The following is a 21,498-nucleotide window of genomic DNA, read 5'->3' as shown; positions in this document are numbered from 1 at the left end:
TTTTTGTTTTTTGTTGTAAAACATAAGTTTAAAACATAAGTAGTAAAGAATCCTAAAATATGAAAATTAGAAGAAGTGGCACTTAAAAAACGTATCTAAGGGGTAGATTTTCGGAAAATTCATTAAAGTGGAAATATCTCGAAATCTAAAGCACTTTTACTAAGGGCATATTTTCATTTTTTGGTGAGTCATGAGGTGACCTAACACCTCTTAAAAGGAATACGTTGAATTACGGGACCCTGTATATAGATTGTGGGTAGATAGATTTTTTTTCTTTGAAAGTAAGTACTTACTGCAGAATTGTGAGGTTGGTACTTCGTGTAAAGAAAAGTAATATACAGAAGGACGGGTGAATGTCCTTATTGTGAATGAAGAAGAAGAAGAAGAATAAATAGCTGAAACAGAAACAAATGGAAGTATGTGATATAGTAAATCTCGTTAAATTAGCAAATAATTCTGTTTTTTAGACTAAATCGGTATGAATTACACAATTTAAATATATCTTATTCAAATTCTGAAAGCGTGAATCAGATATATCAGCTTAAAGTGACCCGATTGATATCTGAAAAAATGACGTCCGCTTGTAGGATAAATCTGTTTTTGACATAGTTGTCACTAAATTTAACTGTGTATTTCGTGTAAATATAAAATTAATACTCATTTTTAATTATAAACCAGTTGATTGGGTGATTTCTGCGTTTTCAGGTATTTTCATATATTAAAAAATGTCGAATATGACGATGAATTAATGACCAAAGATTCAGTTTCGGTGCCTGTGTAAGACTGGACCTTTATTGGGCAAGGGAGTGATAAAAATTAGCAATGATGAAAAGTGCAATACCTAAAAAAGAAGGCAAAATGAGGATTCGAGCGTTTCCGGTAAGTTAATTCATACAAATAATTTTTAAATAAATAAAAACCTTGTCAGAGAGGTTAGATCACTCTTTGCCACTGACCTTGGTTGTGTTTCAATTTATCAGCTTTTAACATTCCCCAAGTGAATTTTAACAATAAATATATTGTTGTTATAATATTTATGCTTTTATCATCCTATAGCATTGATTTTGTTGGAATATTTTTATAAGGAAACCTTTATTGAACCATTTTCTTTCCTGAGTATGCTAATTTTTTTCTTGGTTATGTTATGTTTTATATGTAAATACATACAGCACCTAATGTTTCTGTCATTTATAAAATATAATCGCTATTGTATAGTTATTTATTTCTTGAAATTTTGTTTTCATTCAGTAGTCAATGGTTTGAACATTGGATCTTGATATATATTTTGACCCCCGGGGAATCGACCCCTGGGCCTGTAGCGCAGCAACCAATGCGCTAACGACAGAACTCCATAGGCGGAAAATATTACCATGTACATAACCGGTTTTTTCTTATACATTCAAAGTATTTAAAAAATATTAATATTATGTCATTGCGGGGGGACTTATTTGCCTCAAAAATTGTAGTACAGGCGATGTTTGCAACTGCTAATAGCAGAAAGCACATACCCAGAAGTTTTTATGGAAATTTTGTGTATATTTTTCTGTAATATGTAAAAAAATAATAACAAAACTCAATATTTTTTGTTTGTCTATTTATGTATTGTAGTTAGGTATTCTCATAATTAATGATAAAAATATTGATCATTTTATGTTTCTTATTTTGAAAGTTGCCTTTGTTCTGAATTTAAATATTCATATTATTATGCACTTATGTTGGCTTTATTCATTTGGTTGTCTGCTAAATTTGTGTTGTTAAAAATAATTAGGTTTTATCTTATAATTTAGTGCAATTCTTAATCTGTAACAGTTTTTATAAAGTAAATAATATTTATGCGAGAGTTTTTTTAAAGTATTGTACAGATTTTATGTCCGAATTTTTTTGTTGATCACGATGATTCAATTTTTTTTTGCCTGTCAACCATTTTTTATAAAGTCCACATGATATGGATGTGATTTCATGGGTATGCCAATGATTTATTATGGTTAGGTGTGACAGGGCGCTTGTAATGTCTCTATATTGTCTGACTGTTTGATTCCCAGATTATTACTAGAACAGTTTGAGAGCCCTTTCTTTCTCCTTCCCCTTGTGCAACAAAAGATTTTGGTACACTTATTTTCCACGGTTTTCATCTTTTTATGTAGTGCCAGATTTTTAGATATTTTATCGAGTGTCATCTCAATAATATAACTCAACGGTGTTTACAATTTTAATTGTGAAATTTAAAAAAATATTTTCTAGATCCGACCAATGAAAATGCGCAGAATTTTTTTCATATAAAAATGGTATAGCTATCCTTGATGCACATTTTATGACTTTGATTTTTTGTTTTAGTTGTTATGGTTATAATATGATATTAAGAAGTCATGTTGTGATCAGATTGCAAGTATTAAATTCCCAAAGGTTAACACCGCTTCAATTAATTTTATTTTGAAAATTTTCATTAACAATGGATTCTTGTCCCGACAACTGAGTCAGTTCTTGGCAAAGATAAATAAATATTGACAGAAGTATATTAGCTACTGTTCTTATTAATGGTTTTGTAATATAACGTAACTTCTATATCGAGTTATGCCGGAAATAATGAAATAATTTGTATTTGAGAGTAATATTGTATAAATTGCAGATGACTATGGATGAGAAGTATGTTGAAAGCATATGGTCTCTTCTTAAAAATGCTATTCAAGAAATCCAGAAAAAAAACAACTCTGGGCTGTCATTTGAGGAGCTATACCGAAATGCCTACACTATGGTACTCCACAAGCACGGGGAGAGACTTTACACCGGACTCAAGGAAGTTGTCACACATCATCTCGAGTGCAAAGTATTACTTTTTCCTATTTACAAAATGTAACACTTTTGCCATCTTCTATATCATCCCCGTTCGGGTAAAATGTACCGATTGCAAAAACATAGTTTTGAGATGTTCCGCTTCTTCTGAAAAGATTCAGGCTCATGGAAAAATTAGATTTTTGCTGTGGGACTTTTCCTTTTAGAGTGGTGGAATAATTTAAACTTTTATAACAGAACAGAAATTTGTTTATGATCTTGTAGAGAATTCTGCATGTTGGATTATATTTCAGAATATTTAGGAGAATTAAAGTAAGGTTAACACACCCTAAATTAAAAGATAATAGTTTACTCAGAAATAGAAGAAATAATTGACATATTGTGTTGAATATTTCAGGTTCGGGAAGATGTTCTACGCTCTCTTCATAATAACTTTTTACAAACTTTAAATAGCGCATGGACCGATCACCAAACAAGTATGGTCATGATTCGGGATATCCTCATGTACATGGACAGAGTATACGTTCAACAAAATGAAGTAGATAATGTTTATAATCTCGGACTCATCATCTTCAGAGATCAGGTAAGTGATCCTTTTTACTGCTGAGTTAGAAAGTAATGTTTTATAAAGTGTGTATTTTTAAAGCTTTTTCTATTGTATCAGCTTCTTGAACCGCTGCAGGATTTAGTTACTTTTTCTAGGATATTATTATCATGGATATTGGATATTGTTAGATTATGAATACTAACATATATCTACAAAATGAGTTTTGAAGATAAGGTATCAAGATCTGTGCAAAACAACAATTACTTCTATCCATCTGTAATATTTATATATATGCTGGGAACAAAGTGGATGGTGCACTGCAATCAGTTATAGCAAATAAAAACCTATCAGAGAAAGCTAAACTGGCAGTACACAATGGAGTCCTGGTTCCGACCCTAACGTATGGAAGTGAAATATGGAGTTGGCAAAAGAAGGATGAAAGTAGACTGAATGCGATCTCTTAGAAGAATGTGCGACAAAACGATGTACGATAGATGTTCGAATAGTGAAATAAGGAAGGAATGCAAAGCTGAGACAAGCATTATCGATAAAATTAAGAAAGGTGTGTTGAGATGGTTTGGACATGTAGAACGAATGAGTGAGGAAAGAACGGTAAAACAAATTTATGAGGCGAATGTAATTGGAAAAAACAGCAGAGGAAGATCGAGAAAAACTTGGCACGATCAAGTATGCCAAATACTTGAATGTGGTCAGGTAAGGCGTCGAAACAATCGGGGGGTATGTATGAGGAGATGCATGAACGTGGAAGAGGCGAAGAATGTTTGCAAGGACAGAGTGGTGTGGCGTTCTATTCTCTCTGCCTACCCCTGGGGAAAGCGGCGTGATGGTAATTTAGTTTTTTTTTTTAAATATATATATATAAATATATATATAATTTTTTTCTGTGGAGCTACGCAAAATACCGTATTTATAGGAATAATCCTCAAGCTCTAGGCGCATTCAAAACCAACATTACTCATTATGGCCGAGAAACCGCCCGAAATGTGCGAAAAAGTGGTTAAAAATGACCTCAAAAGAATCGCATGCATCGAATCTTCCCAAGGTGCCATTTGATGATATTGTTTTTCACACTTAATGGTAAAGTCTAAACATTATAATGAAATAAAATTTTCATAAAAAATGTATCGCTGTGTGTGTTTCATTTAGCTTTTCTTTCGAAACCGAAAAATGAATGACCCTGTATTTTATCGGGGTTAATGTTTTAAGTAGCGTATTTTTGTTTAAATTGCACTATGAATGTAAAAATTGTAGCATCATAAATTGCCTGCATTATGCAATAAATTATTTATTTATTTTAAATTAATGGTGGCATAAAATAAATCATCATGAAAAAATGTAAAAAATATCAAAAATATTATTAGGTTGGAGGAGTTTTAGTCTGGCTTGGCATGTTGAGCAGAGGTGTGCATTCTATATAGGCAGAATTACTCGCGTTGTATATAGATACACAAGCAGTGCCTACTATGCCTACCTTATGTAACTACCCAAGTGTACTCTGTTGTCGCGCAGGTAGTCCGATACGGCTGCATCCGGGACCACTTGCGGCAGACGCTGCTGGAGCAGGTGGCGCGGGAGCGGCGCGGGGAGGTGGCGGACCGGCTGGCCGTGCGCGCCGCCTGCCAGATGCTGCTGGTTCTCGGCATCAACTCCCGACAGGTGTACGAGGAAGACTTCGAGAAGCCTTTCCTGCATCAGTCTGCCGACTTCTACAGGGTACGTATTTCTCTTCACTGACGTCCCCTCCGTACGCCAACGAAGAACACGTCGCGGGATCAGTTGCGATGTGGTTTGCTGGCCTGTCATGATCGTGTCGCCCAGTCCTCGGGTCGTAAAGCCGAAGGTCGTAAAGGTCGTAGAAGCCAGTAACTCTGAGTAGCAGCAAGCCTAGCTCAGACCTCTGAAAAGAGCTGTTACTGGTAGTCCTAAAGAAGTTTGCGGCAGTCTGGAATCCGTAGTGGATGGGGTCCAATTCGTAGTCCAGGGTGCAGGCGAAGGTCGTGTCGGAGAGCTCAAGCAGTCAGTTCTTGCCGGGTCGAAGTGTGGGCGGGAGGAAGTAAAACAAGTTGTAGTACACACACATTTATTGAATCAAATAAGGGCGCCTAACCGTATGAAACCGTGCCGGAGGCCTCCAGCCCTACCTAACGGTATTTAAGTACCGTTACGCCGCCGTAACGGTTCTTTCCGTCCATACGGACCCCTTCTGCGGGCGACCTAGCCCCCCGCTCCCCGCCTTCCCTCCGGGCGAGTGGGGCGCAGTCGGGTATCCGTCGCAGGGAAATATAGAACAATATACAAAACCTAACGTATATACCCCGGCGCTGTAGGCGTTGTCTCCATAGCGGAAAAAGGTCCTTTATTTGGAAACAATCGCCCTACGTACAAGCGCCGGGTTCCTTGATATGTTCACATAATCATTTACAAATAATAATACGATTTACAAATCGTTACAAAAATGATTTAAGGCTACATGGCGGCTTGACGTCCGTAACAATTACTTATCATTTAGTAAAACCGTGTTAATGATTGATGTTGCGTTTTTGCAGATGGAGTCTCAGAAGTTCTTGGCGGAGAATAGTGCGGCGGTGTACATAGCGCGTGTGGAGGCTCGCATCGCGGAGGAGGGGGAGCGAGCGAGACACTACCTGGACGACACCACGGAGCCGCGCGTGGTGGCCGTGCTGGAGCAGGAACTCATCAAGCACCATATGAAGACCATCGTAGAGGTAACGCATACTTACACTTAACCGGGTTACCCTTAAATATGGTCAAATTCCATTACCGAGCTGATGGTAGATCAATTATAAAGATTGTGTGACAATATTTACACAAAGCAGAATTATTGATAGTAATGTAGTACATATAGTAAAACTAGTGTGTCAAAACCAAGAATCAAAATTGCATGTAACATAATGCAGCGAAGAATGGAAAGGTACCTATAAACTGGAAGGATTAACGTGATAAACAAACTCTCCCCGGAAGGTGTTCGCGATGCTGTCCTGAACCATATGTTTAAAGTAACTTATAATCTGTACGCATCAGAGTGACATCATTTATCTTTATTACAATCCTTAGAAATTTTATTTATGTATTTGATTTTAGTTTTTTTGACACAGTTTGACAATGCCTTAGCGAAACTTAGGCGAATTGTGTTTCAATCTACGTAAATTAATTTAATAATAATTTTTAATTGATTTTTAATTTTTTAATTAATTTGATAATATTTAATAACTAACAATAAATTATGGAATTCTGCAAAGTAAATTGAAGGACCGGTTGGACAAATAATCTTTAATAGCGAAGGTGGTTTTTGGGGACGCAATGAAAAATGAGAGAGCTTACAATATTTGCGCGTGTCGGACACAGATGGAGAACAGCGGGGTGGTGCACATGCTGCGCAACACCAAGACGGCGGAGCTGTGCTGCATCTACCGGCTGCTGGGGCGCGTGACGCTCGGCCTGCGCGCCGTCAGCGAGGCCGTCAGCGCGCACCTGCGCGAGCGCGGCCGCGCCCTCGTGCAGGACCACCAGGAGGCTATCAACGCCATCACATATGTACAGGTTAGCACTCTAGACCGCTTGGTATTATAGTACAATGGTCTGGTAACTGGAATATGCAAATCTTAATACATTATGCAGTATCTTCACACATTACTACACAAATTCATTGAAATGTATAAAAATGCTTTTCTCATTCTTGTTGTTTTATTTTTCAGAATTTGTTAGACCTAAAAGATAGATTCGACCATTTCCTCCATAATTCTTTTAATAATGACAAAATTTTTAAACAAATGATAGCGTCGGACTTTGAATATTTCCTTAATTTGAATCAGAAGTCTCCGGAATATTTGTCACTATTCATTGATGATAAATTAAAGAAAGGCGTTAAAGGAGTAAGTATTTTTTGCACATTATTTCAAAATAAATAGTAATTATAAGTAGTTTGAGTAGAGTTCCTCATACCGGAAGTCGGATTTCAGATGAGTGAGCAAGAAATCGAAGCGGTACTGGACAAGACCATGGTTTTATTCCGCTTCTTGCAAGAGAAGGACGTGTTTGAGCGATACTACAAGCAACATCTCGCCAAAAGGCTTCTCCTCAACAAGTCGGTGTCGGACGATAGCGAGAAGAACATGATCTCCAAGTTAAAGGTATACCTTTCCTATCCGTCATCAAAATAATATTGCGTATTATCTCGTAGGTTGTTGAAGATGTAGTTTAAAAATACAGTAAAACCTGCCTCAGACAGAACACAATCCGTTGTTTCTTTCCCTTTTCGCAGGTTTCCGGTTTGGATAAGGGTGAATTTTATTGAAGAAAGTAATTTTATTTTTTAATTACTAATGATCACAATGAAGGAATAATTTAAACAAAATTCTGTAAATAAAAAAAAAACATTTTTACTCTATTTTCAGCTTAAGCACATATAGTGTTTCCCTGTCCCCATATGTCTTGCAAATGTGCATTGTAACAATTTCTGCACAAGAAAATGTTGTATAATCTCCTTTGCATATTGCAGTTGACTCCAGGAGTTCCTTTATAGAAAGATTAAAGTTAATGGTTCTAGCGTACTTTTGTGCATGTTCTAGGAATCCTTGTGCTCAAAATTAATGCCTGCTATACATATGGTTACCCAAAAATTATTCCATTTCTGCGTTAGGCAGTTCCGGTTTAGAGTGTTATTTTACATAGAAAGTAACTCCATTCGTAAATTTACTTTCTGTTTGCTCAGGTTTCTGGTATGTAGGGGATCCGGTTTAGGCAGGTTTTACAGTTACAGTTTTTTTAAAGTTATAGCCATATATTAATATAACTTATGTATGTAATGTGTTTTGAAATAAATAAAAATGTGTTTATTGAACATCTCTACCATGCCACTCGGTATAGTAAGTACTACACAGAAAATTTCCATCACAAAACATTAAATATTTTCAAAGATATAATTATTTAAAAACAATGTTTTGTTTTTGCAAAATACATTTTTTTAAACTCCACTACTGGTACTAATTAACCCACGACAGCTGGGCGACAAAAATGTGTTCGTAATATTTTATCTCTGTTTGTAGACTGAATGTGGCTGTCAATTTACATCGAAGTTGGAAGGAATGTTTAAAGACATGACTGTTTCCAACACAATAATGGAAGAGTTTAAGGAGGTTATAGCATCATCAGGGGTAAGTGCGGCATCGCAAATTGAATGTTTCCTAGCAGCTGGAGCCTAAATGTTTTGTGCGTTACAATATGTACGTGTGATTTGCAGACAAATCTTCACGGGGTAGACTTATCGGTCCGAGTGCTCACCACCGGATTCTGGCCGACGCAGTCCGCCACTCCCAACTGCACCATTCCCTCGGCACCGAGAAATGCCTTCGATGCTTTCCGCAGGTGAATAACTTTCTTACTTTTTAATTACTCTCGGGGCTAGTTTACCAAGCTTTTTTCATCTTTTGTTAGGGCGCTTCGTCTCATTTTTAATCTGATATACTTTTTGTTAATTCTCATTAAGAGTTAGTTATTAACTCTTCCTTCTTCTTAATTCCTTTGTAATTTCTTATAGGGAAATATTAAAATGTACTTTTTTATCATATTGTGAGGATATATCATCGGGCTTATGTGAGGACTTATCACCGTTTTAGGTTCTACTTGGCTAAGCACTCGGGTCGGCAGCTATCTCTGCAGCCGCAGCTCGGCAACGCAGACCTGAACGCCGTGTTTCGGGGGCCCGTGGCGCCGCCGGCCGCCCCTGCCGTCCCCGCCGGCACCGCGCCCTCCTCCTCCGCGCCGCCTGCCGCGCCCACCACCTCCTCCAGCACGCCCCCCATACAGAGGAAGCACATCATCCAGGTCTCCACCTTCCAGATGTGCGTCCTGCTGCTCTTCAACAACAGAGATGGACTCACTTACGAGGTTGTTATTTCCCAGCAAGCGCAACAACTACATCCTTTACCTAACAATAGTAATCCTTCCTATGTATTTTGGTTTTCCAGTCATTATATAAAAACTGTCCGCCTTCGTAGGGTAGTGGTTAGATAACATGCGTCGATGCGATCCAGTGCCCTATGCACCGTTCTAGTGTGAATAAGTGTTAGAATACTTTGATTTTGAAATGGTTTTAAGAAAACATAATGTCATTCTCCTAATGGTGTGTATCCCTTTGAATGTTTTCTAATTGTTTTACCAAAGATTTGGAGTGCGAGAGCGATCACTTTTTTCTTCGTAGAATTAATAATCTGCAATGTAAAAACAGAAAAAAGTTTCTACTTAATTTACTCTTTAATCTATTATTAAGGAAAGATTCTGTTTTTATAATCTGTCATGTCGATTTTGTCAATGCTGAGGTAGTTTTCTGTGATTTTCTATTGCCAGCTAGTTATTTTTGTGAACTGTTAGATCTAACTTTTTATTTATCCTCTCGACTAAATTGAATACATTTTCAGGAGATACAAAGTGAGACGGATATTCCAGAAAAAGAATTAGTACGAGCGCTTCAATCTCTCGCTCTCGGTAAGCCGGCACAGAGAGTCCTTCTAAAGAACCCCAAGACTAAGGATATAGAGCCCCTCCACGTGTTCTACGTCAACGATGCCTTCACCTCCAAATTACACAGGTAAGCTGACCCACTACGGGACATCAGTCACCGTGCGCTAAAGGAACTGACTGATGAAAGGACCGCATATTTAATGTGCAATGTTTTCATACGCAGGGTTAAGATTCAAACAGTAGCTGCCAAAGGAGAATCAGAACCAGAACGGCGGGAGACGCGTAACAAGGTGGACGAGGACCGCAAGCACGAAATAGAAGCCGCCATCGTGCGCATCATGAAGGCGCGCAAGAAAATGACGGTAAGTCACCCACCCTACATCTTAGCCATCTGTTAGTCCCAACAGCCCGAGTGACCAGTTCTTCCTATCTGGGGTTCCCAGGTCAACGAGGTTATTTTCAGTACACGGTTTTAGGGTTATCTTGCCGTATGATATATATTTGAATTTAATTTTTAAAAAATAATTTAAATATTGGCTGTAAAATGGCAAGGTTTTACTACACTGTGGGCATGGAATGAATACTCTAAACATATGTTCAATTCAATAGTCTGGTAGATAAATGTACCTTTTGGGAGCTTCACACCGCTTAGTAATGACTAGTTTAGTGCAAGTGTAACATGTTTTCCAGCATAATGTCCTGGTGGCCGAAGTCACCGAGCAGCTGAAGAGTCGCTTCCTCCCGTCCCCGGTGGTCATCAAGAAGAGGATCGAGGGGCTCATCGAGCGGGAGTACCTCGCGCGGACTCCGGACGACCGCAAACTCTACACATACGTGGCATAGGTACGCCTACTCACTTCAATCCGCATTTTATTGCTAATATCGCCTCCATTTAGATAAGAATGGCCCTACTTTTTGCGATCTCTCATATCATTGAAGAAAAAAATTACAAAATATATATGTATAGATATGTAATAAGTTTTTGTTGTAACTTTTGATCTCTCAGTTGATTCGAGTATAATAAAATAAATGTAAAAATAAAAGTTGTTGCGATCGGTGGGTTTCATTACATTGAATGGGGCAAAAAAACTTTGTATATGATTACCGTATTTCCAGATCTAATATTGTGCGGGACTCTTGTTATTTATTGATTTGCTTTTAAACCTAATTTTACAATCTTATAATAAACATTTTTTTAAAAAACATTACCATTTATTTTTCATTTTGACTATCCTATTTTTACCATTTTATCTACATACAACGGCCTAGTTTGTAATATTTTTGATTGCCAAGGCAATTACATTAAAAGCTTCATTTCTAATGGAAGAAAATTTTCAAGGAATGCTTGTTAAATAAATAAATTGTGGGCAATGAGAACCTATAGAAATCCGGACATTTTTTGTTGAAATGACGTTGCTTCAATTTAATGAGCTGTGATAAAGTGAAAGCTCAGATCGAAAATTCAAGATATAATTTGAATTACAAATATCCGTATGTTTAACCCATTTTCCACACACAAACTGGATGCACGGCTATGTTTCAAAGGTAATTCGTATTTTTAGTCATCAATATAACAAAAGCAGTAATTAAAATGAGCATTTTTGAGATTTTAGTAGTCAAAAAAAAAGGAGGAATTGAAATAACTTTTCCAAAATTGTAAAAGATCAATTATTTTTCAATTGTTTTCTTTTTACATTTATTTTCTATTTAGATGTTTTTAAAATTATTTTTAAAAACAATAGTCTCTAAAATGTGAAAGAAAATTTGAAAGTCCAAATGTAATATGTATGAAAAGTCCGTGAAATATGAATCACTTATCTAATGATTAACTACATAAAGAATCTAACTTTATAAAACCTGCTTCACAAATTTTGTACTTAAATATGTGTATTTGGTTTTTTTGAGAGTTCGATAATCCAAGGCAAAATAGCTATCGCAAAAATAAATAAATTCAGTAGAATCGCATTTTCAAATCAAATTGCAAATTGCATTTTCATTAAATCATATCTAAAATTCCATAATATATTAATAATAGTATATTATGGAATTTTAGAAATGATGAAATGGCAATTTAATAAATACAACAATTCTAAGGATATGAAGACGTAAAGTCTGCCTGAGAACAGATAATATCCAGAAAAGTGTGAAGTGTGTAGATATCCGAACGTGTTGAATTGATACGATGTGTACTTTCCAGACAGCGGTGCAGTGGATGTGGTGTCTGCAACGTCCCTTCAGCCTCAGAATCTCACTATTGTGCGTTATCCGGTATCGTGCCTGCCAACTGAACTATATCTATGACACAAATAGTGTAAAACTTATTTACCGAGGAATTCTATTCCGGAATATTGTCAAACTGATCTAGAATAATTCATTTTGTGGAGCTTCTCATTTATTATAATACTATTTTGAAATACGGTGATGTGAGAAAATAAAAGTTTAACTCGGACCGAGTACCGCTCTGTCCAGGAATAGTGTGGTTTGAAATCTAACGATATCCATGTAACTGCGAGAAATTAAGTGTGATGACTCGGTTGTTCTTGATATTAAACTCATAATAGTACGATTTGAATTGGTGTATCTTATTTTTATTGAGAAGTAAGTTTTATGTTTTTATGACAATGTGGAATGAAGCAAGTTTGCAGTAAATGCCAGAACACACCAGTATAGAAGTAGTATTGGATGAAATTTTACAATATTCATACATAGATAGACTGATTTGAAATTAAATTGTCTCGGAGATGTATTATGTATTATGGAGGTGATAACTCCAAGAAATGAGTTATTTAATATTAAATTGACTGGACTACTTTGTAGCTAACTATGTATTGGTTAATATGGTTGCACCATAAATTGCTATTAAAAAAAATCTTCAAATGTTGGAATCATAATACATATAAAGACAGTTAAATTCCTCTCAATTGTGAAAAAAAAATGCATTAGAAACCTTTCCTAGATTTGAAATTGAAATTGTTTGAAGAAACATATTATGATTATAACCTTGTATTTATAGCAATCTGAAGAAAATTTTCTGTGTAAATATATCCAGAGAGCATAATCGATCATAGAACATAATTGATCATTATCAATATTATTTTAGTTTATAAAATCCAATATTTTGAATCCAAGCAATTCCTTAAGTTGATTTTTTAGTTTTATTTGTGATAATTTTATTTCATCGAAGTTATTAAATGCTAGTTTTTTTTTTATTTTGGACGGGTACTACTTTTTTCTTTGATTTAAGCAAAAAATTATTTTGAGACAGCTTGTTTTACTTGTAGATATTGACTTGATTCTGTGAATTTTTATTTTATTTTATAAAGTACATATGTAATAGTGAAGTATTATATAATGATATGTATGTTGTTCATCTATAAAATAATTATGCAGTTTATGACAAGCATGCGCAATCAGCAGTCACATCTCGGAGATAACATATGTGGAGAACTAATTTACAATTATTTAAATGATTTTAATTTTATTATCTGATACTGTCATTTTAATTGCATTCAAATGTTTTTTTTTCTGAATTCAATTTGATTCATTCATATTTATGGTTGAAAGTTAAACAAATATGTAACACAATGCTTAGAAAGCAATCATATTTATCTATTAAATTTTCACATTAACTACTGAAAGAATTAATTTGTTTTCTCGATTGGACTTGATTCATTCGGGCTGACATAAATTGTTTTATAAAGTTATTTTAGGATCGATTTGCCAATAAAAAAGAGCTTCTCTTCACACGTCGTGGAGTGTCAGTAGGCTGCCAATGGCACGTGGAGACGCCGGGATATAGTAGCAGAGGTACAAAGAGAGAATTCATCATTTGTAAATAGTCATATTGTTGATTCGCCGCTGCGGAGATTTAATGATTGTTTCCATAAATATAATATGCCTATAAGATTTATAAAGAATATGGTTTGTGTATGTTTTGTTATAAAAATGAGCCTTTAAAAGAATATATATATATTGTAAACTTTCACAAACATTGCAATGTTAAAATGATATTATATCTCTGTATATTCCGTAATGCATGAATCAAGACAGACTAAATAATATTACATTTGCGGTACGGATGTATTCTAGGTTCGGTGGTGACTAATGAATGTGAAGTCAAATTGTATTACACGTTTGTCTTTATAATAAAACATAGTAAAAATTACTATTTTGTACTTTTATTCTACTCCTCTGATGCTGTATATATTCCTTACCATAGAACAAAGTGATCAGTCCTGCGCCTCAGATACCACCAGTCCAAGGTGATATGAAATAAATTTTCACATTTTAAATACATTTACCAGGGATGTCAGTTGAAGTTTGCCGGTTTTTTCAATAAAGAAAACGCTTAATTCTCAAGACAATCTCAATTTTTTTTATTCAAAGTATTGACCATCGGATTCTATACATTTTGCCCATCTTTGAGGCAAATCATGGAAGCATTCCAAAAAAAAAATTTCTCTTTCGAGGCAAACCTTTCGACGAGCCATTTTTTGACTTTTTCAAAATCGGCGAAGCGCTGCTCTGCGAGTGAGTGCCCCATCGATGCGAAAAGGTGATAGGGATAAACATCGGACAGGGCAAGGTCTGGAGAGTACTGCGGGTGCGATAATATTTCCCAATTCAATGCTTTGATAGTGTTCTTCACCACTTTAGCTGTATGAGACGGTGCGTTGTCATGTTGTAGGATAACTTTGCCATGTCTTCAGGCCCATTCCGGCCGTTTTTCAATCAACGCATGATTCAAATTGATAATTTGTTGTCGGTAGGGATCCGTATTCACCGTCTCACCAGGTTTTAATAACTCGTACACCACACCACACTGGTCCCACCAAACACAGAGCATTGTCTTACGGCCAAAGCGATTTGGCCTTGGAGTCGATGGGCCGGCCTCACCAGGTGAAAGCCATGATTTTTTCCGCTTCGGGTTCTCAAAATAAATCCATTTTTCGTCCCCCGTGACTATTCGATGCAGAAAAGATTTCCTTTCGAACCTTTGAAGCAGCATTTCACAAATGGTTTTTCGATTTTCGATTTGTCTCTCGTTCATTCGGTGTGGTACCCATTTTCCATACTTTTGGATCTTTCCCATGCCTTTTAAACATTGGCGAATTGCTCCTCGGGTCATGTTAAGTGTTTGGGCCAATTGTTGTTGCGATTGGATTGGGTCTTCATCCAATAACGCCCGCAATTCGTCGTCTTCGAACTTTTTCGTTGCACCAGGATGCTCATTGTCTGTTAAATCGAAATCTCCACTTTTAAATTGACAAAACCGTATCTCACATGTTCTAATCACTGGAGCATGTTCACCATAAGTTTTTACCAGCAACCGATGAGCTTCAACTGCTTTTTTCTTTTGATGAAATAAGAAAAGCAACGAATGCCGCAAATGCGATTTACTTGGAACGAAACTCGACATATTCACTTAGGTAAACAACTATGACACTATTATTTTGGCAGAATGTAACTTGTGTATTTTTGAAGGTTAATGTCCATAGAAAAATATGACAAAGATGCCAAATCATAGAAATGTATACATATCTCTAGCGACATCTATGAGTGAAACCGGCAAACTTCAACTAATACCCCAGGTATGTATATGTATAATTGAAAAATTACTTCTGAAAATGGCATCAATGATCTTATGCATTTCCAACTGGAAATGCATAAGATAACTATTAAATGAGAAAACACGATACTGTAAATGTTTTATTAAAACTTTTTATATAATTCTGATGATGTAAATAATTACAACCTTCCAAAATACACAACAATATCAGTCAATTCTGTCCAATTCAACTTCCTGAAAAATAAAAAATAAAGAATTTTTCACTGAGCTATACATATATGTATACCAATTACACCGACTGGTATATTCCCATTTTCAAGAGCAACTATGATTATTCAAAGGCACTCGGTGGTATTAACCATTATTTGTATCTCTTTAGGTACATGGACTATTCAACATTTCGTCCGTTTGTTTATTATATGTTGGATAGGAAAATGTCCACAAAACTATAAATAATACTACTTTTGTATGTCATAAGTCAAGTATGAAATAATAAATTTTAGAGGCAGTGGCATGAGTAATTTTTGATTTTAGTGGATGTTTGTTCTGAACCCCCTTATTTCTATTATTGCCTAGTTAAAACGTCCTGTGTGACATGGTTCCTGTTTATAACAATGCGTTGAACACGGGAGCCGTGTTCGTGTATTACATTCCAATTGAAAATATTACGGCGTTGTTTTGAAAGTTGACAAAATTTATAAGCGAAATTATACATACTTCAGTTTGTATCCAATTTTGTGCCGGTCAGTCGCAAACGGCGGTTTTTATGACTCACTTAAAGGTACACATATACAAATAGAATATGTATGGTGATAGATTGTTTTGAAGACAGGAAGGAATACGCCTATATATTATGTTGAAATAGAAAGTAGAATATGATTTTTTGACAAAGCTAAGGGTTTTCAAAAAATTTACAAATTTTCAGGTTCTCTGTAGGGAATTAAGTATTTTATACGTTGTGCTAAGGTTTGATAAGGAATGTGTAGAAGTCAGGGTTAAAATTCTACAGTAATAACTGTAGACTTGTCATCCAATCAGAAATCCAGCTGTCCCATTTCATGTTTCTCTGAATGCATTGTCAGGGAATCCAAGGAATCAAAACCTGAAAGGAAAATAACAGATTACATACGCTTCTAAATATTATTATCATTTTTATTTTTTGTGTTGTAAATATCACTATAAATAAGAACATTTCAAAAATTTTCTGCATTTCATAAATATATTAAGAACTTTCGTCAGATTTTGGCTGATTTCAATTCAAATTCCCAATGTTTTTAGATTCATTAATAACTTGTCTTTTATTACATACAAATGTAAGGAAATATAAAAAAAAAAGATGTGTTAAAAATATACTGCCCTATGCAATATGTTATCAAAAATATATATTTTTTATGCCATGTAAAAAACGGGTTTTGTGACATGCAGTTTTTGTAAAAAAAAGGTAAATAATAATTCCAAATAAATGCTTACTTTTATAACACAGGTTGCAGACGTTAGATCGTTCCTCATTATGATTCATGACATGAACTATAAGGGCAGATGATCCGCTGAAGGCTTTATTACATATTTCACAGACATGCTTTTCCTTGATATGAATCTTTTTATGTTTGGAAAGTTCATTTGATTGACAAAATGATTTCTGGCAGATGGAACAAACATATGGCTTCTCTCCTGTATGGGTACGTTTATGTGCTATCAGATTACCTGAAAAAAACAATCGCATACAGAAAATTCAATGTAAGACGAAAGAAAGTAAAAAAAGTTTAATTTTTTTTATTGTTAATAAAAAGCTCAGTTATACTCTTCGATGGTGCAATGATTAGCTACAATTATTTTGCTTCGTCTTGAATATTAATAAAATATAATTAAATGGATGACTTTTTGAGCAACTACAGGTGAAATTGATGGAACAATGTCATATTGTTATACGCTATTGTTATTTTGTGAATAAGTTTTTACTTTTTAAAATTTTTTAATACTATTCTTATTCTTTAGCTTATAAGTCATCATTGACTTTACTATATTTAAATAACTAAACTAAACCATCACGTCGCTTCCCCGCAGGGTTAAGCAAAGAGAATAGAATGCCATGCCACTCTGTCTTTGCAAACATTCTTCGCCTCTTCCACATTCATGTATCTCTTTATACATACCCGCCGATTATTTTGGCTCCTTGACATATTTGTTCATGGCAAGTTTTCCTCAGTCTCAATCTACTCCTCGTCCAACTACATTCCCCTCATAAATTGGTTTTGCAGTTTTTTTCTCACTCGTTTGTTTCACATGCCCAAATCATCTCAACACACCTTTCGTAATATATTTACCAATAAAAATGATCGAGTTAGGAATCCTTACTGGAAGATGAGAAGGCTTTCCCGCAGGCGTTACAGGCGTGCGGCTTCTCTCCTGTGTGTGTCCTCATATGCATCTCTAGATCTTTGGCTCTCTTGCAGCCTTTCTGGCAGATGGTACATACAAAGGGACGGGCATCACTGTGCATCTTCATGTGTGCCTGGAATAAGCAGGATCATCGCAACATTACCATTGACATAAACAAATAAATCAGATAAATATTTTACGGCCCCTCTTGACATACAATTAAAATGGTGGGCCATTTGGATTATCTATGTTTCCCGGCAAAATTATGTTAGAATCATTATGCTTTTAAAGAGGCTATTAGGTTTCCAGAGCTGCATAGCTCATCAGCATTGATAGCACTTTTCTTAATTATTATCCAGACATTTCGGACCCTATCACCTGAGAAGATGGACGCTGCAATGCAGCTCAAAATATTGGCAAGAAGAGTAAACATTTATATGATGGGTTCAGGTTTAGTTGGAAAATAGTTGTACTTGGTCAGATATATTTTTATTTTTTTATTTTATTTATTAAAAGGAATATGTAAAATATGTATAATAATAAAAATACGACTAGTTAAAAAATACAGTCAAACTCGGTTATTACAAGGAAGATGAGACTAACTAAATTTGCTTGTTATAATCGTTACTCGTTATATTAGAGAATAGGAATTTGTTAAATATACCAATCACATGAAGACAAAAATGGAAAAGTCGCAGTTCAAACAAACAAAAATACATTATTCACCTGTTACACGCATATTGTAATTCTTTTTATCAATCCTGCACTTTTTTGGGTACAAAACCATTGTAGCTAAGCTTCATTGACGTATGTACAATCACATTTCCTAATTTTATTTGTGTCCATGATGTTCTTTTCAAATTCAGAGAAAAGATGTTTTTAAAAATAAAAAATTCCACAATGTGGACACTGTGAATGATGATTTTTTTTTACACATATTTGTTTATTATCCATAGCAAGCATATAACATACAAAATAAGGAAATTATCATAATAATCCCCTGAAAAAGCATGTTAATAAACTACAAACTAAGTCGTTTATTATATGAACGTGCTAAGCCGCCAGTGATGGTAGGTACCTACAGACTTCATAAAGCTTAGATGTTTTACGTAAATTCTTTTTAAGTAATTTCAATCATGTGTGGATACTTTTTCAATGTTGTCTATGAAAACACCAATAAGGTGCTTAGTATCTTAACAGTTGTCATAAACGTAAAACCCATCTCGGCGGCATCAGTCTAGTTAGTCAACTGCCCGGTCGGATTTTATTCCTTAGGGTCGAATATTATATTTTTAGAAGATTTTGAGAATAAATAGTTTTGAGAATTGAGAATTTATTGATTATATTTTTGCTCATTATAACTGATAAGTGGTTCATTACAAAAGTGAATAAATGTGTGGAGAAAATCATGTCAACTAAAAAATGTCAACAAATGTTTCCTCGTTATATCCAAGATCTCACTATATCTGTAATTGTAATAACCGAGTTTGATTGTAATATGAAAAATAAATTCCTCAGACCAATTGAAAATAAATTATGAATTCCTATTACAATTATGTAGTGGGAATTGATACCCGCAACATCAGTTTCACAGTCAAGCCTCTCGCTCTGTGGCAGAGTTAGGTTCCATCAACGTAATCTAACACTGCTACAGTCAGTTTGAGACATGATTTTTTTCTCTCGATGTTTCATATAAATTCAAATTATAAAATTGATTTTCTCGAATGAATGAATGAATTTATCGAAAAAACAGCCCAAATTATTGATTACCCAAATTTAACACCACATTTTTATTACACACCTTTAAGTTGCTATTCTGCGAAAAAGCCTTTTTACAAATATCACATTGGAAGGGTTTCTGTCCGGAGTGGACGTAGGCGTGACGAGAAAGTTTGGAGGCGGAGCAGAATACTTTAAAACAAGTCTTGCACCGGTAGACCTCTGCATCGGGCTTCAACTCCTCCTCTGCGCACTCTATATCCTCGTACGCATACCCCAGCAGCTCCGAATGAACTTTTAAGGATGCGGGAACAGCATGGGACAGATCCGTCAGGACGCTATCACTCAGCGGCAACTCAGAAGCTGAAACTGAAAAATAAGATGTCATTCTGCATATCGCAAGTTGAGTTCTTACAGAGTAAAAAAATACTGATATATATGTTTGGAAGTTTTGAGAAAGATTTCCACTATCCAGTAGACTCTTAATTATCTGGGATGGGAAAAAAACCCCCTCAAAAGAATTACCCGATTGAATACCTACCTATTTTTACACATAATTAAAAAAATAATCTTTAGTGCATTGTAAAGGTGGGGACTGCCCGGAGTCATTTTGTGGTAACATAACACGTTACGATGCGAGCATTCGTATAGTCAGATGCTCGCCGCGAATGTTACATTATGATGAAATGCTCTGGTCAGTCCCCCACCTTAAGTTTTTAGCACACATTATAAAAGTGATCAGAGATGCACAAGTTCAGGAATCCCCCATTTCTTTATCTTCCAGTCAGGTTTACTAAGCTTAACGACACATTGTTGTCGAGCCGTTTTTTCATCAACCCCGATCCTAATTAGAACACTAATTATTTTAATATTAGTATTATTAAAGTGTGGAGCAACTCAAAATACTATATTTGCATTCTAATATTAGAATAAAAATATACTGTTTTGAGGTTCATTTTTACCTTTTTTATGCAATTAAATTTTAATAATACATAAGAAAATATTTTTTAAATGAAATATTGAACAGAAGTGGGCGTTTTCACGGTCAGAATATCTACAGCACTCGGATAATTTAGTAATACCTACCATTAGTATTTCTTGTAACAGTTTGTCCGCTAATATCCGGAGTGCACTCTATGTGTTCTAGGAGTTGTGCAGGGGTTGCTGTTGCTATATCGAAGAATTTTTTTTTTCTAATTTTTTTTCTGACAACAGTTTTAGATGCATCCAACATAGCCTTGTATTGCCTCAAAGTTTCATCAGATTTTTCACACTGCTTTTTGAATTGAAAAGATATGTCCAGCTTTACTATACATTCATTGCATATTTGGTCAGGTAAACCATCTGTTTCCCAAACCTAAAAATATAATTTATTGAATAATTGTACAAAATATAATTGTATATCAAATTGTAGGTCACAAGTTGACTTTCTACCTGGACAGAAGCGAGTGCCATTATTTTTCTCGATATGTGTACTCTAAAAATTGACACCATGACACCTTTTGGGGAACAACACACGCGGCAAATCTTTGAAAAGTCGAAACCTTTTTGCAAATTTACTTCTATTTTCGACATTTTATTGATACTTTTTGGCTATATTTTCGTATGTACCCTGACAGCTCGATTCATAACAATACATAGACAAAAACAAAATTGTAGAAATATAAGAAAAAACTAAAAACTAATATGAGATAGAAAAGTACTTACGTACGCTTCAGTAAACCGGTGTCAGGTTGTAGTCCAGTGATTAGTGCCGCGGACTCTTGAGTAGGAGTTTCTCGGTTCGAACCCACTCTACCACAATTTGATACCTATTTCTATAATGAATAAATTGTGTGAAATTGAAGTATTTTTGTAAATAAATAAAATTTATACATTTCTCTTTAAAAAAAAAACTATTCAGTTGAATTGCCTAGGCCCCTAGGGGCATATCCTCTAATTTTTAATACAATAACGGTTCTGACCTATGGAACAACTGATCAAAGTTTAAAAA

General features: G+C 35.1%; 2 protein-coding genes across 4 annotated transcripts; one reads left to right on the top strand and one right to left on the bottom strand.

Annotated features, from left to right (window-relative positions):
• Positions 1-376: 376 nt before the first annotated feature.
• Positions 377-14,003, top strand: Cul3 (cullin 3). Of its 3 annotated transcripts, none has more exons than XM_088265761.1 (16): positions 377-416; positions 706-879; positions 2,627-2,824; positions 3,188-3,373; positions 4,868-5,071; positions 5,905-6,084; positions 6,725-6,919; positions 7,075-7,251; positions 7,339-7,509; positions 8,425-8,532; positions 8,619-8,743; positions 8,995-9,265; positions 9,796-9,965; positions 10,062-10,200; positions 10,529-10,681; positions 12,036-14,003. In XM_088265761.1, the coding sequence occupies exons 2-15, from the start codon at positions 823-825 to the stop codon at positions 10,679-10,681; spliced, it is 2,334 nt and encodes a 777-aa protein (XP_088121887.1). In that variant the 5' UTR covers positions 377-416; positions 706-822; the 3' UTR covers positions 12,036-14,003. The 3 variants fall into 3 exon arrangements, with proteins under 3 accessions (XP_088121887.1, XP_088121886.1, XP_088121888.1); XM_088265760.1 differs by having other exon boundaries at positions 377-476; XM_088265762.1 differs by lacking the exons at positions 377-416; positions 706-879 and adding an exon at positions 1,709-1,963.
• A 187-nt stretch (positions 14,004-14,190) lies between these two features.
• Positions 14,191-21,144, bottom strand: LOC148306008 (uncharacterized). The gene is made up of 6 exons (XM_088265763.1): positions 20,940-21,144; positions 20,592-20,862; positions 19,588-19,874; positions 17,763-17,919; positions 16,878-17,111; positions 14,191-16,509 (listed from the first exon to the last, which is right to left on the bottom strand). Exons 1-6 carry the CDS (start codon positions 21,078-21,080, stop codon positions 16,442-16,444), a joined length of 1,158 nt encoding a protein of 385 aa, XP_088121889.1. The 5' UTR covers positions 21,081-21,144; the 3' UTR covers positions 14,191-16,441.
• Between the last annotated feature and the right edge of the window lie 354 nt (positions 21,145-21,498).

The sequence above is a fragment of the Brachycentrus maculatus genome, unplaced genomic scaffold, assembly GCF_059751285.1.
Source record: "Brachycentrus maculatus isolate JH-2025_06_01 unplaced genomic scaffold, ASM5975128v1 h1tg000257l, whole genome shotgun sequence".
NCBI lineage: Eukaryota > Metazoa > Arthropoda > Insecta > Trichoptera > Brachycentridae > Brachycentrus > Brachycentrus maculatus.
Note: the sequence above shows the minus strand (reverse complement) of the source record. Positions and strands in the feature narration are given on the sequence as shown.